The sequence below is a fragment of the Lissotriton helveticus genome, chromosome 11 (genome assembly GCF_964261635.1).
Source record: "Lissotriton helveticus chromosome 11, aLisHel1.1, whole genome shotgun sequence".
In the NCBI taxonomy this organism is placed as follows: Eukaryota; Metazoa; Chordata; class Amphibia; order Caudata; family Salamandridae; genus Lissotriton; species Lissotriton helveticus.
In genome coordinates, this window is record NC_136072.1 from 1,110,471,652 (window position 1) to 1,110,491,412 (window position 19,761).

The 19,761-nt window shown below is 41.3% G+C and overlaps 1 protein-coding gene across 2 annotated transcripts in view; it reads right to left on the minus strand.

Annotated features, from left to right (window-relative positions):
* LOC144792661 (solute carrier family 2, facilitated glucose transporter member 11-like) overlaps positions 1-19,761 on the minus strand; it is a 504,197-nt gene that overhangs the window by 305,683 nt on the left and 178,753 nt on the right. For both annotated transcript variants that reach the window (XM_078667808.1, XM_078667807.1), the window contains exon 6: positions 235-383. In XM_078667808.1, the coding sequence (XP_078523934.1) occupies positions 235-383 (149 nt within the window). The remainder of the gene's footprint in view (positions 1-234; positions 384-19,761) is intronic.

The following is a 19,761-nucleotide window of genomic DNA, read 5'->3' on the forward strand; positions in this document are numbered from 1 at the left end:
CCACTGTTTTGTCTAAGCCAGGCTAAATGAGCCCCCTTTACCCTTGTGGTAGCGGCCGGGTGAGAGGTGCAAGATTGTCCAGTCATACTTTTGTGCTCTCATGAAAGGAGCATGCTTCTGACCTTTAGCAGCTTGAATAGGGCAAAGAGTGCATGCCATTTGCTGAATACAATGAAAGACAAGTGTACTGTAGACCCTGTGACATCACATACCACTTGCCCTCCTCCATGGTACCTTGCATGCAGCCAGCCTCATCTTGTTTTTCCATAAGCAGGTAAGGAGGACTCTCTGGGAGGAAGGGCAGCGTGACACACTGGACAAGGGATGTCACAGCGCAGAAGGCCATTGCATAGGGCCACATCAAGTCTGTTCCAAAGACATCTCTGTGGAAAGCAAAGAAAATTAGTGCTTGATTGATAAATATTTGCAATTCATTTCACAAATTTCAACACAAATATAGCTTTGTAATTTGTACGGTCATTAACTGACAGGCATGGAAAAAGCAGGTGCAAACATCTCTTTTTAAAGTGTTTGTAAATCAAGGTTTGTATCAAACTACATGTGTAGACGCATGGGAATGCTCATGTTCTACTCATATTGTGTCTGCCAGACGCAAAGTAACACAAGGCAGCACAATGTGCTGCATTGCGTTACTTTGTATTTACTAAATGAAGCAAAAATTAACTTTGCATGGCTTAGTAAATGCTAGAATGGATTCTGAATTAGGTCTGGGCCACAGAGAAAAGGCAACCCTGGTGCAAAATCTTAATAGATCTGGAATGCTCTACTCAAACCTGTATTACATCCACATGTGATGAGTGTATATTCGTGGGGATATTGCCCGAAATTTTGGCCTGTCCCTCAACATAATTTCAGTCATGTCTTCTGATTTTTTTCACCTTGCCTCTCCTTTCTATGAGATTTATTTGTCCACCTTGCCGGACTATAACATTTCAAAGATATACGAAAGCTTTGTAGACTAAACCCATGGCTGTGCAATTGGCTAAGCCGTTTTATGAAAGAATGTTTCCCTGAAGGCACATGCTGATAAGCTTTGAGCATGCTTGACAAAGAAATCACCGACCTATTACAAAGGCCTTCTCCCTCTAGGTCAGGTGAGCTCTTCCCATGCCCGAATGGTGCATGGGGGACTGAACTTTGATCTACTGAAACTGCTGCAGCAATGTGCGCACCTCTGTCAGAATCAAAGGACTATCATGGACAGCCAAGAATAGAGGGGTCTAACAATTGTGCTTAGGGACTGGAGCCATGTCAGGTGTTTGAGATAACCATTAACTGCATATGTGATCCCCATTAAGATTTATTGCTGGTAATTTTCTCTCATTAAAAATCACTGGAACCTCCTGGATCAGGGCTGGATGCAGCTTGGCTTTCAGGAGACTGACAGCTGCCAGTCACCTGTAGTCTGACAAACACCAGAAAATTGTTGATATCATCTTAAAAGTATTGTTAATGGTGCATTTGGATTATTATTGGGACCAGTTACTAGCTGTTGCTCTTCTTTTTGAAAGGAGTAGCCTCATGTGGATCTGGGAGATGGCCTCTGGTCTAGTAATATTTAGTTTCTGAACAAATTGCCGGGTTTGCCACTAGTTCCTTTGTGAGCGATGTTACGCCTACCTTGCTTTCACTAACTTCTTTCATAAACTACTTGGAAGCTATCATTGTATTTTCTAAGATTTTGAAAGCACACCAACAGCAGCTGAAAGAGAGTATGGCACAGCTGCAATCACATTATTTGCTAAACTGAAAGAAAATTACATTTCATGTTGAGTATAATGAGATTAGCTAGTTCCATGGTTAAATCTAGAGGAAATATTTTATGATCGTATTAGCAAAGTATTGGGCAACAACAATTCCTCAGAAATGGCGGAATTAATTGACTCCCATTAGCCAGGTATCATTTTTATGACTAAAACATGGACAAATAGTACCTCAATGCCAGAACGTCTTATTGCAACTCCTACAGGCTACCTGTTGCACTGGATCGCCCACTAAAAAGAGGAGGGCGGCTAGGTATTATCTATCAAGACAATTTCAGGGTCAAATACTCGACTATTCAGAATGATGATTGCCAAGCCCAATCCTTTAAGCTCAATAGCACCCTCAACACCTTCATCCTCATGGGCCGACCCCAGCGACCTCAAAAATTACCTGCCCATTGCCTCGATCTCCTTTCCGGCCAATGCACTTGGGAAAACCATAAACAAACAACTCACCGAATGTCTAGAACTCAACCAACTATTCAATGTCTCACAACCAAGATTCTGTGCCAACCACAACACCAAGGTTGTGCTGATCACTGCCACAGACGACATCAGATCTTTCCACGATCATGGTGAAATGGTGGCTCTTCAACCTCTCTGCCATGTTTGATACCCTCTGCCACCACACACTCATCGACAGACTCCACAACGCGCCCTCATTTGCAGATTTAAAAAAGCTCACTACCCAGTTCTTCAAATGAGACACAGCACCATCAGCACCCAAATGCCCGTAGGGGTGACAGTGTGTGCTATGTGAATGTTTATTGATTGTTTAATTGTTCTTGTTTAATTTTATTAGTGTTGCATATTTTGAGGTAAAACCACATCAGAATTCTTTAACCAGTCCAGGAAATCCACAGATAAGGTGGAATAAGAGGAAACAAATATTTATGATGCCTTATGCAAGAGTGTGTGGAATGTGTGGAATGAATATGAGTACATAGAGAAAATATTCTCTTTTATTACACTGTTAAGTGGGGAGGACATGAAGTTCTAGAGTCTCTACCAGATTTGAGCAATGAGAAAGAACGGAATTTCAATAATATGAAATATGTACGTTAAAGTTACCTCAAAACCAGTCCCAGGGTGCTTGTTTCCGTTTTAGAGAAGACATGGCTTGCAGTTCAGGCTGGACTGCTCCCATGAGGCACAGGGTCAAGACTGATTTGCATTTAGCTGTGTCTGAACTGGGGTGGCGAAGTGAGCTAAAGAAGCATGATGGATTTAATCCAGATCTGTGACTGGGGATGAGTGTCTCAAAAGTTTCAGCGTTCGATCCATCGTTTCCTTCTGTTTGCTTTGTTCTCCCTAAGTTGGCAGGGTATGCCCAGACGTGGGTGCCTTGCTCAGTTTGCCACTGGATTCAAGCTAGCCTGACTGAAGAGGGGTGTTACCCCAAACCTGGTCCCAGGATGCTTGTTTTTGGGCCGGGGAGGCATGGCATGGCAGTTCCGGCTGGACTGTTCCCATGAGGCTCAGGGTCAATACTGATTTGCATATAATTGTGTCTGAACTGGGGTGTTAAAGTGAGCTAAAGAATGATGATGGATTCAACCCAGATCTGTTAATGGTGCTGAGTGTCTGAAAAGTGTCAGCGCTCTGTCCATCATCTCCTTGTCTTTGCTTTGTTAAAGTTAGATCATAATTACTTGCCAAGAGTTCAAACGATTATGGAAAGATACCATTTTGGTCTCATGGGGCAAGGAAAGGATGAGTGAGTAGAAGACTACATCACTCGCTTAAGGACGCTTGCTTCTACATGTAAATTTGGTGAGGCAGCAGAACAAAGAATCAGGGATCAGTAATATTGCAGCGCAGCAGTGATAAGATCAGGGAAGAGCAATACCTCAAGGAAGAACAGCCTCTTGAAGAAGTGATAAATGTAGCCAAAAGGGTAGAGCACATTATGAGTGGTGTAAAGGAATTAAGCAACTCACAGCAAGGTGTGATACATGAGAAAGTGGTAGATTTGGTTTGTATTGTTAAGGAAAGTAAAGTTGGAATAAAAGACAGTATTTAAAGGAGAATGTTTCAAGTGTGGAAGACAAGGACATAAAGTCATGTTGTGTGTAACTAGTGTGGGAGGAAAAGTCAATATGGAAAATATTGTAGGAACAAAATTAAAAAAGACAGAATGAAGGAAATACAAAAGGTCACCCAAGACATTATATTTTAGGTTGAGGAAGCATCATGCTGTCATTTTAAACATTGAAGATCCAATTGCTGTAGGGAGAGTCAACTCTACAGAGGTGTTGATTTACGCTCTCACTTAACTATATTCCCAATGTGTTGTTTTGTGAAATATTTAGGGATGAAACATTAAAACATGCGCTAGATGTACAGACCAGTCAGAGGGTTACCATCAAAATGTTCAGTTAATTGGAAGGTAGTTGGGAGCTAGGCGGTCGAAGTTGTGTAGGAAAAGTTTATGTTTTCATCAAGGGATATAATTTGATTGGGCGGTTCACTTCAAGGTTTTAGGTATTAAACTTGATCCCAATTCTTGATCTTAAAGTGGTTGTTCAGGAGGTTTAACAAAGAGCTACACATTTTGGTGGGGAATTTGAGCAATAGTTTGGTGAATAGTTAGGATGTTTGAAAGGATATAAACATCATATCAAACTAAAGGCAAATGCTGTACCAGTTAGTGCCAATGTACAATGCATTTCTTTGAGTATGCAGGAAAGTGTAAAGGTTGAATTGAAAAAAGTAATAAATTCAGATGTCATTGAGTCTTTTGAGTCTAAGGAGTGGTAGGCATCCATCGTGGTGGCTGGAAAGGTGAATGGAGAGATTCGTCTTTGTGTTAATTTAAGAGCACTTAATCGTCAGGTAATTGTTGACAGATTTCCTCTCTCCAACATTTATGTGTTGGTTAAAACCTTAGCGTGAGGCAAACTACTTCACAACACTTCATATGACTTTAGAATATCATCAAGTTGAACTTGATGACTCTTCCCAGGAATTAACTGCATTTATTATGCCAATAGGTGCATATAAGTTCAAGAGAATGATCTTTGGGTTAATTTCCATGGATTTAGTTTTTCAGAGGGTGATGTCATAGGTTTTTCCGGGTTTGCATTGAATTAGGTGTTATCATGATGATCTTTTGATTTTGGGAAATGATGACAGAGTATGATACGTTTTGAAAAGGATAACTAAAGCTGATTTGACTTTAAACATAATAAATGCAAATTTGAGGGATTGGAGGAAAACTCTCTTGGACATCATAATACAGGTTCTAGTATTCTGCCAAAGAAAGCGTTATTGCTGTGAATCTTGAAGAAGCAAGTAACAAAGAAGAATTGTTTCACATCTAGGAACAATGGAATATTACAATATATTTATTAATAAGTATGCAGATAAGACTTCTTACTTCTTTTCTAGGCAAGGCAGTGATGTTTCAGTGGAGCTCTGACTGTAAGAATACATTTTATGAGATAAAAAAGAACCTGCAAAATACTCCCAGTTTGCAAATGTTTGTTCCTGGTGATTATAGTCACCGATGCTAGTTTGAAAGGCTTTAGTGCTGTTGTGATTCAAAAAAGAAATATAGTTTAAATACTCATAGTGTGTTCTTCACATTTGGAAAAAACTCTGAAATAAATTACTCAGTAATTGAAAAACAAGCTCTGGCATAATTTTGGCTTTGAAAAAATGTCTCGATTTTGTGTAGGAAACAGCTTTCAGAGTTCGATCCAAACTTTGAAAAAAGTCTTTATGAAAAAGGGACTTGTCTCAATGCCATCTTCTAGAATAAGAATATGTCTGGTTGATATCAATCAGGAAGGTTCTGAAGAAGGTGGGGATGATATGATTGAAGAGAATATGAATGTTTGTGAGGTTACATTTGATGCTGTATCAGATAGTAAATGAAAAGTGGAGTTAGGAAAGGATTGTATTTTATGTAAGGTTTCTGAGGCAACAAAATCTGAGAAAGGATGTAGGAGGAACATGGCGGCACTTTGCTAGCTACCGCGGTACTCCGCTCTGAGCCCTAGCGGAGCGTGTGCGTTTGTTTTCACCTTAAGAGAATGAGGACTTTCCGTATGAAATCTTCGTGATAATCTGGGTCTGTTAAACACGGCCAAACATTTGAGAACTGCCGAGTAATTTGAAGCAATTTGAAGGAGGAAAAAAATAAAAGAGATATTCACCTGGTCTGGAGTTTGCTCCGTGCTGCCCGTGTCCATGTGCAATCGGAGGGGCGTGTTCCAGCCTGCTTCGGCTTGCCTCCACGGGGTTCCGGCAAACGAGCCCGTAGTGGATCCGACATTGTTCCAGCCCTTGGCGTCGTGGAAGTGGTATCAAGCCGCCCTGGAGCTCCGTCGGGGGAGGCATCTGCGGTTTCTTCGTGGAGACCCTCGAGTATCTGCGGTTCCGGTGGGGAAGGTGGCGGAGTCCAAGACCAAGACCGAGCGAGCAGACACAGCGGTAGTGGTAGTGGCGGCAGCTGCCTCAAGGCTAACTTCAGTTACAGCATTTGATGCCCTGCCGATTATTACGGTCTCTGCTGCAACATATGAGGTGAAGGGGAAGCAAAGTGGGAGGATAGCGGGCGATAGCCAGTACTTAAAGTCACCTGTGGAAGGGCTACTCGACCCAGGATCAGAGTCAGCAGTGTGTCACAGTACTAGGCAGGGGGAGTGTGACCTGGTTAAAACCCCCCGAGTGGCTACCCTAAGGAGTTATTACATGAACCAAGCTGAAGCTCCCTTAAAGTTACACCTAGCAGAAGTTAGCAGGGGCTGTGGTGACAATAATAAGGGCAGTAGATATCAAAAACAAAACAGGGGAGGTAAAACCAATAGAAAGAAGGAGCACACGAGTGGACTCCCTGTCCTTGAAGCCAGGTTGGTGTTTGGGAAAGCGACTCAGGACACTGCTGAAGCGGGTACCGAGCTGACTAATTTAATTAGTATCAGTACAACTAATACGCCTCCTAAAACTTCCTCCTCCTCGATTCTAGCTCCAAGATTACACCATCATTGCGATCTTATTTTAAGGCCATTCCTCAGGTTCTAAATTTGGCAGAGAGCCACCCCCCTCTGAGCGTGTCCTACCAGGCATATCCTCGACCACGGTTTGGTCGGGTTGTGTGGTCTCTTCGGTTTCTAGTCTTCAGATTATGGAGGTGGGTCGTAACGAAGTACAACCTGGGGGGGTAGTAGGTATACCCACAAACATTACTCCGATTGAGACAAACCCTGTTCTCTCGCTCACAACACCATCAGCTGCATTAGGTATTGTAAATAATACCAGTCCTAGTGGTTCTTTGGAGTCATGTGAGGCTTCTACTACCTCAGTGGCACCGATCAGTTCTGTTGGGGCTGAAGTCCGTAGTCTTTCGGGCGAACGCATATGCCTGGAGGTTGAAACATGCTTGGAGTCTGTCGTCTCAGGACCCCCAGATTTAGAGGGCCACCTGCAAATAGATCAAAACAATGTAGTGCAAGTTGCTCTTAGTGCCCCTTCCACCTTCGATACGCCATCCAAACTTCCTGTTTCTGTCGCCAGCATCCCTCCAGATCCCTCAATTGCTTCATTACTACCCATGTTTACAAATCTGTTAGCTGATATTAAACGGGGTTTTGAAGAGTCATCTAAAATTCAGATCATACTGTGAGTCACTAGACAGTAAGATAGATGGTCTCTTTGCAAGAACTGGTGCGTTGGAAGAGACAGTGGCTGGGATGTCTCTTGAGTTGGAAAATGCCAAGGACGATATAGTTAAACTTAAAAGAGAGGATACTGCTCTAGCAGAAAGAATGGAGGTCCTGGAAAATAATGCGAGGCGATGTAACATTCGCATTCTAAATGTGCCTGAAGGTCGTGAAGGATCAGATATTAAGATCTTCATCATACAACTTATAAAAAAATCTCTACATTTATCTCATTCTGAAGAGGAGCTGAAGACTGACATCCAGAGGATACATAGGGACACCTTCAGGCGAAATTTACAGAGGACTAAGCCCCGGAAGATATTAGTCAACTTTCATACTTTCTCATTGAAGGACCATATCCTCAATCTAGCTCTGAAACAAAAAACCCTATCAGGAGAAGATTTCACCTTTCAAATAAGATCTGACCTCTCAAGGGCTACCCTGGACAGACAGTGGGAATTGGGCAGGAGGATGGAGGCCTTTAAGAAATTGGGTGCGACAGTACAGTTGAGCTTTCCAGCAGCATTGAAGATTATGCTCAACAATAAAATGTACAATGTTCGCTCAGTTCAGGCTGCAGATGAGCTTCTGATGTCCCTTAGTGCTCCAAGTGGGGCTAATGGCAGGTCAGGTTTGGGCTGAGAGAACAGGGGTATGGCTATCTTGCTTTCGGCATGAAGGTAACAGGGATAGCAGTCTCCACGATCATAGTCTTCATGGTCACAGCCCCACCCTAACCTTTCCCAACTATTTGTTTCCTTTCTCCTATGGTTCTAAAAGGATATAAACATAATTAAAAAAAAAAGTGGGGCGATTTCTCTTTTCACAATGTTAAGCACAAAAAAATATATATAAGTATAAAAAAAAACTCAAGTAGAGTCATAATACAACACTAGCACTATCACTCGTACTAATAGATGTGATGTGACAATAAAAAAAAAAAAAAAAATATATATATATATATATATATATATATATATAACCTTCACATCTCTTGAGGAACTTGAGGAATTTTTTCCTGGTAAGGTGTGGAGCTAAAACAGATCAAACTATATTGGTAGCACCACAGTCCTCAACATTATAACGAAACGCTTCGTGGGGGCTTATAATGGGTCAGGGGTACCGAAAACCAGACGAGCTCCAGTTAGACATACAAGGGTTCCTCAAGGGAGGGGGGGGGGTTTCACTTGGGTGAGGGCAAGGGTAAAAAAATATATAATGTTCCTCATTTTCAAATTGGTTGTTGACAATCCTATTATTAATACTAGAAAATGGACAGACTTTATATTTCAGATAAAGAGTAAGGGCTGTATGTTTGCATTGTTTACCTTTGTGAATTGTACCACTCATGAGTACCATTAAGATTCTCTCCTGGAATATTAATGGCCTGCGCACCAAACCCAGATCGAATAGGATCTTACAATATTTACGGGATTTTGATGCACAGGTCATTATACTTCAGGAGACACATTTGGTTGACGCCGAGTTACTCAATATGGTAAACAAAAACAGTTGGATAGATCTGTCAGTTTCTACTTCTCAAACTGCCACTACTAGAGGGGTCACCATTCTTTTTAAAAAAACTATTACTTCCAAACTTATAGCACAAAAAGTAGACCCCGCAGGCAGATGGGCTATAGCCACCGTGGTGATAGGAGGCTCACGCTTTACGATAGCTGGTTATTACGGGCCAAACCGAGACAACCCCTCTGCCTTGGAGACATTATTCTCTGAACTTCTGCACTTTTCAGAACCTGTCATAATTGCAGATTTTAATATCATACTTGACCCTTTGGTAGACAAAATTCCCTCTAGTCGACAACACACTCTATCTAAATCCATATAAATACATATGAGGGGTGTGTCCCGCAACCATACTTAGTTAACCACATAACACCATCTACACAACAGATGCTCCTACGAGTACGGCTGGGAACTTACATCTCAAAAGACCAGACCCCTGCATGGAAGCAAACATGGCCAACATAATGTTAAATGTTAAATGTTGTATACTTGTAAAGCGCACAGCTGCCCCAGCAAAGGGGCGTCCCGGCGCTGTATACCGCTGGGGAACCCATCCTGGCTTTCCCTGTGAGATGGTCCCTCCTGGGCATCTCCAAGGTGAAGACAAGCATCCCCGGCGCTGATGGGGCCGTTAGTGGAGATTAAGCAAGCTATTGCCCAGAGTTGCTGAGTGGGACCCATGGCTAGAGTAGGCACCGAGGCGAGAATTATCGAGTCCGCTGACCTTGGCCTAAGACCCTGCCGCGTCGGGAATCGAACCCTGGTCCCGGGCCAACCTCTGCTTCCGGGTCTGCCACCTCTAACCAGTGAGCCACACCACTCCACTCTGCAGACTCTGTGGTCATGCAGAAGAAACTTTGATTCATCTTCTGTGCATTTGCCCAACCCTCACAAACCTGCGACGTTACTATCTCTTGCATATATTTCGCTCATTTCAAGTCAGAACATGTCGGCCGGCAGTCATGCTAGCATTGAACAGCCAGCAGCTGCAGACAGCCTGTAGGGCCACCAGATTTCTTCAGAAGGTGAGCCTCCTAATAATGCAAACTGAAAAAATGGCGAACAATGGTACCAAATCAAAGGATTAAGGATTACAAAAGACTCCGATTTCAGCAAATGTCAAGTTGTTTTATTTTTTTCTGTCTTCCCTTTTAAAAAGAAGGAGGAAGAAAAGAAAAGGAAAAAAACAGTATCCCACAAAGAGTAAATGTAGGTTTTTATTTATTTTTCATTTTAATGATTTTATGTAATATTCTCTTTGCAAATTTTGGAAAGGTTTTAATTAACCACATACAATAAAATATTTACTTACTATCTAAATCCAGAGTTTTTTTTACTTAAGGCCATGCGTCAATACGGTATTATAGATATTTGGAGAGCAAGGTCGGGCAGAGTACCGGTTTTTCTTTCTGAAATTTCAAATATCATCATCGATCCAGGATTGACTTCTTTTTAATTAGCAGAGCTTTGCTTAATTTAGTAAAGAATGTCGCCTACCTACCATCGCACTTGTCGGACCACTCTGCAGTTCTTCTAGAGTTTGAAGACTTGGTACAACTTCCGATCAGGTCATGGTCTATTGATAGGTCCCTTCTTACATCCCCAGATGATCTTGAGTATATTAGAGCAGAAGCACAAGAATTTTTTCTAGTCAACATTAGTTCTGCGTGCTCTAGCTCTGTTTGGGACGCTTTTAAGTGTTCCTTGCGAGGGGTTATCAAGAATAAAACAACTTTCTGTAGGCGGCAGTATATCCAAGAAGTGGCATCTATTGAGGCCAACTTGCTACTTGTTCAAACTGAACTAGAGGCCTCCAGTATTGCTCCTAATTCCATTATACAGGCCAATCAAGAGAAGCTGCTGGAACTCAAAGGCCAACTGGCTTCAGTACTCAATCACGCATCCTCCAAAGGTGGGAAGCAAGTAAACTGTCCCATTTTGAATTTGGAGAAGGTGCGGGCAAACTACTAGCTTAGAAGTCTAGAACCGACCGGACGCGTAATAACATAGGGTCCATTACAACAAGTTCTGGTTCTGTTTCTTCGGATCTAGAAATAAGATCAGCCTTTAAAGACTTTTTTCAAACCATCTACCAAGAGGACAACAACATCTCTCTTGAAAGTATAAAGGAGTGGCTGAGTTGTATTTCCTTGCCTTCACTTTCCTTAGAACAAAGTGCTTTTTTAGATCAGGCTGTTACGGAAGAAGAGGTGGTGACTGCTATACGTAACAGCAAAGGGGGTAAGGCGGCGGGGCCTGATGGTTTGCCTGCCGAGATATAAAAACACCTTGTGGGCGTTATTGCCCCTTTCCTTGTTGTTTTATTTAATGAAGTATTGCAGAAGGGGGTCTTACCGCCCACATCTTGGAATAACGCTTCTATCACTCTCATTCTGAAACCAGGCAAGGCCCCCACTGATGCGGATCTTACCGCCCCATTTCAATTCTCAATGCCGACTATAAGATCTTTGCGTCCCTCTTAGCCAAGAGGCTGGGTCAGGTCGTTCCCTCAGTCCTACATTCCAACCAAAAGGGCTTTACGAAGGGTTGCCAGCTCTTTGAGCTGAAGTACGACCTGATTGGAGCAGTCGACATGACAACTAGTTCCTCAATGCCACTTGCAATTCTCAAGCTTGACGCCACCAAGGCCTTCGACAGGGTCAATTGGTTGTACCTGTCGGGGGCCTTGGAAAGATTCGGCGTGGGTCTGGCTTTCCGCAGAGCGGTGGAACTCCTTTATCATAACCCATCAGCTTCGGTCTTGGTTAATGGCGGCCTGTCAGACCCATTTACTATTACAAGGGGCACTCGGCAGGGTTGCCCTCTATCCCCCCTGCTTTTCGATCTCTATATCGAGCCGTTTGCTCAAAAAATTCGGGAGGATAATAACATCATGCCTTTCAGATATAGAGATTGGGAAAAAAAAGTGTCCCTGTATGCAGACGACATTATGATCATGACGTCAGATATTAGTACCGCATTCCCGGCAGCCATAAACTTAGCATTTGGATTCGGTAAAATATCAAGGTACGAGGTTAATGCCTCCAAGACCGAAGTTATGGCATAAAACAGTGAAGTAACAGGGTTTTCTGAGCAATTAAGCGATAACATGAGGTATCTAGGTTTAAGAATTGTTAAAGACATAAACTTGATTGCCTCTACTAACTTCGCTTTGGTTGCTAAAGAATGTAGGAAGCTATTGGGAGCTTGGGGGCATCTCCCACTGACAGTCCTGGGTCGTGCAAATCTTGTAAAAATGTCTATCTTACCTAAGTTGACTTTCATTTTCAACAGCATACCACTATATTTTGACACAACTTTAATAGCAAAGATGCAGAGTGACATCTCCTCATTTATTTGGAAGAACAAGAGCGTAAGAATAGCCTGGAAGAAGTTAAGGCGTCGCAGGGAGAAGGGTGGTTTGGCTGGTCCTGACCTTCAGATTTATGCGTGGGCCTTTCAGATGACACATGCCCGAATGTTGCTAAAGACTCCATCAGACCAGGGTATAGGGATGATGTTCACAGCATTGTTACAGTGTGAAGGTTTGGGGCAGTCTGGTTTTCTTTTTAAGTTTGGAGACCCAAAATTTTCAAGAAGGTCAAGCTGAAGGTGCTACAGGGCCTAGCAAGAACTTGGTTTAATCTTAGAGTTGCTACTAAACTAGGTTACCACTCGAACAGATCTCCTATATGGGATCTCCCTGCCCCCCCAGGTTGGGCAAACGATCACTGGTAATTCCATTAATAGATGCTGGAATCTCAACATGGGGTGACCTGTTTGTGGAAGGGGCCATGCTTTCCTGGGAACATCTAATGAGCAAGGTGGGCCCAACCTCTCTAGATTTAAGTTTTTGCAAATATCAAGCTGGGCACAAGCACAGTCAGCTAGAGCCCCGCTTCGTTTCAGTCCGCCCCTAGGAGAAGGTAGCCAACTGGAGTCCTCTTTGCTTGATAAAACACCGGCACCCAAGGAGGTGTCCCTTTGGTATAACCTAATCTTAGAAGAGATTGATGGGGAATTCAATCTCCCAGTATCATTATGGAGCTCTTTGTTGCCTTCTTTGAATGTAAATGAATTATGGCTAATCTCCTGTAAAGTTCTTTTGGACATAGTTAAACCAGCCTGGCTCCGCAGGAACCATCTTTTTACTCTTCACAGGGCCTACTACTCTCCCCAGAGACTGTCTAAATTTTCAACAGGGGAACCAGTGGTATGTGCCCGGTGCGGTTTAGCGGCAGCCTCAGACGCACACATGTTTTATGAGTGTTCACACTTGACGTCATATTGGGATTCAATCAGCAACAAATTAACATCTTCTATTGAATCCACAGTGGCTATAGATCTTCGGCTGGTAATCTTTGGTGTAGTGGATCAAGTGCGAAGTCCTGCTAATAATCTTTTGTTTTACTCCATCTTGGTGGCCCGCAGAGAAATCTGCAAGCGGTGGAAAGAGGCTTCTCCTCCGTCGTTACATGACTGGTGTTCCTCCATGTTACAAATATCTAAAATCGATCTCGCCAGGGCCGGGAAACCAGATAAAAGAGCTTTTTGGCATATACTCGATTGGTCCCATTAGTTTGAGCTGGGGTTTTTTTCTTTTTTTTTTTTCCCCCAGGTCCGATGATTATGAAGCCATGATATACTCTTACTGCTATAACATCTCCGCCCTTTTTCTCGGCGAATTGGTGTAAAAAGTAATGGTGGTAACTGGCTAATGGTAAAATCTGAACAACAGGTAACAAGGTTTAGGATTGGCTGGGTGAACGACATAGCTGTAGGGTTCCGGCAGATCAGTACATCATTTATACCCTTACCAGTCTTTGACTGAGACAGCATGTCAACTCCCCAATATGCCATTCTTTTGTGTCCACAGTTCCGACAGATTACAACCATGGTGGAGATGAGTACTAAAAAAAAAATAAAAAAAAAATCTGAGAAAGCCAATTCACTGGGAAAGTCCTGGGCTATTATAGAAGAAGAGTTGGCAGTAGACAATTACATTTTTTATGGGTACTAGGCCAATTCAGGCAGAAGTTTTCTGGAACAGACTGATTTAATTAGCTCACGAGGGTCATTTGGGTATAGTTAAAAACGATGAGAGACTGCAATCAAGCTTCTGGTAGGTTGGGAATGACATTGAAGTTGAACGATGTGCGCATATTTAAACTTAATACAATAATAACAGTGGCAAAATATGAGTTCATTGCCATGTGCCATTAGTGTTCAGGAAGCTTTCTATCATCCTTGGGATATAGTGACCATGGACATATTTGGCCCACTGAGAGGAGAACATCATACACCTTTTCAAATTGTTCATCTTGATCCTAGCTCTAGGTGGGTTGAAGTTAGTTGTATTATGGATATTTCTTTAACTAATATTATAACATCTTTGTAAGAGGTTTTCAAAAGAGAGAGTTAATTAAATTCTCTTATGACAGTCCCCAGTTCTGTTAAGCAGAATTTCAAGGTTTCTTTAAAAACTGTAGCACCAAACATAAGAAAAGTTCTGAATATCATCCCAAGACAAATGGAACTGTCAAGAGATTGAATAAAACCTTGAAAAAGAGCTTTAATTGGCCAAGGTGAATAACATGAATTGGAAGGAAACTTTACAAGAAAGAATTACAGCTTATTGCATGTCTCCCCACTCTTTAAATGGGATGAAATCTTTTGAAATTTTGAAGGGTCCCTCTTCCAGTACAATGCAGACTCAGAGCAGGATGACGTGGGGTAAAGGTATAACGTTTAAGGGCTTCAGTAATTGGCATGAGAAAGAACTATATTTTCAAGAAAAAAATATTACTATTTTGACAGAACTAGAAAGGTAATGGACAATTTGATAAAAATTGGTCACTATGTGAAAATCAGGTCTCACGTAGTTGATGTCCTCAGTGGTCCAAGTTCACACGTGTACATAAAGTTGGCAAAATTTTCCAGAAAGCCACCAAAACTTATGATGGGAGAGTAAGGAATTTAATTCGGGCAGTGAAAGTAAATACATTTTTGAGGAATAGAAGAACAGAATTCAAGTATAATCTGTAAAAAAACATTGAGGGGAGACAAAAACCTTTCATTATGAACAGCAAAGTAAAAAGATAATACTGGTGTAGTAGGGGGCTGACTCATAAAACTTGCAAAGTTCTTGCTTATCTTAAAGGTTTTGTGAGCAAGTAGGCATTGTTATTAGAAAGAAGATGTGCTAATATATATTACAAATGCACTTTGTTGACTATATTTTGTTTTATTTTAATTGTGTTACAGTTTAGTGATATTTAATTGGCCTCTTTTGTTTGGAATAACTTTAGTCATGATATATTTACTATAATATTTTACTTTGTTTTAATATGGAAAGAGAAGTGTGATGTCCTATATTTATACTTCCTTTTCTCATTCTCCTTACATGAAGTTCAGCAATTGTAGAGCTCAAGGACCTGAGGTTTGACAGTTGGGCTCATTGGGAGTAGCTGGCTGGGTTGTTAGCATAAAGCTCTTACCTGTGCTACTTTGTTGGAGTCCTGGACCTTCTTTCAAACTAGTCTTCCTGCCAAAGATGGCTCACCCAGGCCCACCTAGTCCCTCCATTGTGTGGCTGTCTGAGAATAATATACAAAAGCCAGTTGCCAACTCTATCCAATCATGTGACCCAGGAAACGGCTGCAGGCACCAAATGGCTAGGAAATGAAATTCAAACTTTCTAAAAGTGACATTTTCAAAATTGTCACATGAATTCTGACTTTGTCATTAAAGTGGATTTAAAATTACAATTCCTGATACCAAACATGACTTTGCTGCCTCCCTTGAATCAAGGTTATTCCTTATTAAATGTAGTAAAGTAATCCAATGTTATCCTATCAGAAAGGTAAGCCTCACAATACATATAAAACGTAAAGTACAATTTCAATTTTTTTTAATAAAATGTGCCCTACCCTATGGGCTGACAATGGTCTACTTTGAGGGTGACATATGTAACTGAAAGTTAGTTTAAGGCTAGACAAGGCGGTTGTTTTGACAAGTCAAATTGACAATTTAAAACTGGCAACAGGCTGCAATGGCAGGTCTGGAGCTTTTTTTGAGAGACTATTTAAGTGATTGGCACAATGAGTACGGCTGATCCACTAGTAGCATTTAATTTACCAGCCATGGGTATATGGTATACCGCTTTATTAGGAAAACACATGGGTGAATTAAATATCCCAATGAGGAGTAAGCCAATTGTACCATGTTTTAGGGAGTGTACACACGCTCTTAAGCACTGTTTAACAATAGTAAAGTACAGAGAGTCTTTAGGCAAGCAAAAAACTATTTCAGAAAAATAAATGGGGTAAAGACAAACCATTTGGGAGTAGACCCTAAGACTGACAAATGTAATAGGGACCTACTTAATATAGGGTTGCTTCTTACCCTATGGGAGTATGATTCCTCACTGCATTCCTCAGTGCCTGGCCTCCACTCCATATTAAGAATGGTCCTCCCTGGAACACACTTACAGAGTAAGGTTGGATAGCATTAAGTACCTAACAGGACACTATCTGATTATAACCCATCACATTTAAAATTGACATTGGGGAGCTGCCTAACCTGCATACCATCATGGTGATGCCAGATAGCATCCCTTCAGGGTGCGTTCTTGAAAGGTAAGCAAAGGGAATGTATTCCGAACTACTTATTAGAAAATACAGGTTCCACTGAGATGTCAGTGATAAAATGAGAATCATTTAAGTTATACATGCTTCATATGCATTACAATGTCAAGCAGTGTCATGGTGGTCATGGTCTTAAATATGTAAGCCACTGAAATTGAGGACAAAATGAAAAGCCTTGGCATGCAGAGTAAACAACACAAGTCCCACCCATGGTTATTACAGAAAACTATAAAGTTTTGGCACTGATGGAATGATTATAGAAAGTGTTTATCCAAATACCACATTGAGGGGGCTAAAGCTGGTTTATAGCATATGGCTGATAAACACTGAAAGGCTACTCTTACTTGTCACTGCACTGTGAAGGAGTAATAGATTCATGGGTATCAATCTCATGATAACAGTTATTATAGATGGTTTGTATGCTTCTAACCCTGACTACTTGATGATGAAACCAGAAGGTTACATAAAAGCGATCTGACTACAGGCACTATTGCAAACTCAGTAGAAGTAATTAGATGCAATATTACTGTTGGCTGTAATCGAAGGTGAGAATCCAATGGCAAATCCCCAGGTGTCAATGGACTCTCGCCTACATTCTATGCTTCCAATATTGACTTTTAGAGTTGTACATGGTGGCTAAAGAAAAAGTGGCCTCCTGTACAAAGGTCTATTGAAGTGGCAAGCCTGCAATTCACAAAAACCCAGAATTCACACCTGCAAAGCACCTTTTATACCTATACCCTTGTACAAGTCAAAACATTATTTTCAACTGATTCAGAAAGGAGAACCATTTGAGCCTGGCAAGATGGCTGACAACCCACTTTAGCTGATTTCTGCAGAGACCTCCCCAGTAATTGTGCAACATTCTGAGCTATGATGACCTGTTAATGTTTCTTGTCCAGCTCCCTGGCTCACAGGATGATTGTGGGCAATAAGAAGCTGACTTTGTCTGTGTTGAGGGGTGAAAAGTAAAAACTGATTGACTGTAGTGATCCCGCCCCCAAATGTGAAGACAAGATAGTATCTGGATGACCTGTAGAATACTAATCTGGTGGTCCATTCCTTGACCGGGACAAAATAATGTGAGGCTGCGAGCAAGAAAGCACAAAGAGAAGACTGGATTCCCAGAGCTCTCTATAGATGGACGTCACAAGGGGCATTGTTTGCAAGCGTTCACGGCCAAGGTCTGCTGGCAGAGCTGGAGTCAGAAGGGCGTGGGTCCAGTGGACCAGACAAGATTGGTGGAGGAGTTTCTCATTTTGGCAATGCTCTTTAGGAATGCACCCTTGAAGAGGAGTATCAATCTTGTTTGTGGTTGTCCTTGGGCAGGGAAGGTAGAGACGGTGTTGAGACCTGTCATGGCTGGGTAGAAGAGAAACAACCCAACACAGTGAGCCGCTGGACGAGGCCTCTGGCAATTCTTTTCAAGTGTACCCCCAAAATTTCTTACAGGCTCGGGCATGGGAAACAACACATCAAAATACACATACAACAACCCGCAAGTGTATTTATTTATAAAGAATCAATATGCAATCATTGCTAACACATTGTTATTTAAAAAAATATTTTAATTTAATTTCTTTAGTTTACATTATTCATGAAGAAATTCATATCAGTCACATAGACACCCTTTATTCATATGTATTTTCATATATAATTATTTTTTCAAAATTGCATCATAAATGCAATTTTTCATGATAACAATTTCATCAAGCTCAAAAAATTGATAAAACAGACCCACAAACCACAACCAATCTCACATTCATAACTCCAAGCAATCTTGCCCCTCCCCCGGGTGTCCTCATAAAAATAAAGTGAAGAGAACCATCTATGGTCCTACTTCAGTATGTCTTGACCAGGGGGTTCAACACGTGTCTCACGTGTTTCTGCATCTTTGATAATTCAGAATCACCTTTTTCAGGACCTCTTCTTCAATATCCTTGTTTATATGAACATGTGGGGTTTGTGTAGAAGTCACGCTCTAATTTTCTGTATCTGGCTTATCTCATTAGATATTTGTTAATTCCAGACATTATATTCAATGTTCCCAACCCTCTTTTGTATGCAGGCTAACTCTGACCTTGTGACTCGCAGGATGATCACATACTCTATACAGAACACTCCGATATCCACTTTTGGCCTTCCCTAGGCCAATATATATATATATATATATATATATATATATATATATATATATATATATTCACTGAAAAAACCATAGGTTATAGACCATATATAGTTAGGAATTAGCATTTACAAAACCTTGAAAATTCACTGAAAAAACCATAGGTTATAGACCATATATAGTTAGGAATTAGCATTTACTAAACCTTATTTTACTCACACAAAACCATTGAAATTCCATATATAGTTAGTTGCACTAACTATATATCGCGCACCCGCAATCCACTGCTGATGATGTCACATATTACATCATTCATGACATGGTCAGTGACATCACTGATGACATCACTGATGACAACATCCAGTGATTATGTGTTTCTGTAAAGTTTAAATATGTTTTACATATTGAAGAATGAGTGGATGTATAAGTGTCTGAATGAAGGTTTTAGTAGGTGCGTGATTGACTGTATGAGTGAGTGATTAAATGCGTCTTACTGAATGCACGGGTTAGTGACTAAACTGTCTAAAAGTGTGCATCAGTATGTCTGTTGTTGTGCAAGCTGCTGCACGTGTTCATCAGTAGCTATATAAGTAGCTATATGGGTTATTGATTGGTTGCACAAGTATTTGTATGGGAGACTGAGTGTGTGTATGGCTGGCTGGGAGGTGTGTGACTCTGTGCAGATCAATGTGTACTTGTATCAGTGATTCTATAAGAGAGTAACTATGTGTTAGTATATGTTTCAAAAATGTAAGGTGTTCTGTGTTTAACTGTATAGATAAGTAAATGGAAGTGTGATTGATTCTTTTCAGGACTGACTAGGTGTGTGAGTAACTCCATGGATGAGTGGCAGAGTGTGAGTGTCTGTATAGGTGTATGAGTGCATATGATAGTGTTGTAAAGATGAGTGATTGTATGTATGAATGATTGTATGAGTGAATGTGTGTGTAGACATAGGAATCAGTGAGTGCGTATGTAGTAACTAGTATTGGTGTGTCAATGGTTTCAAAAATGAT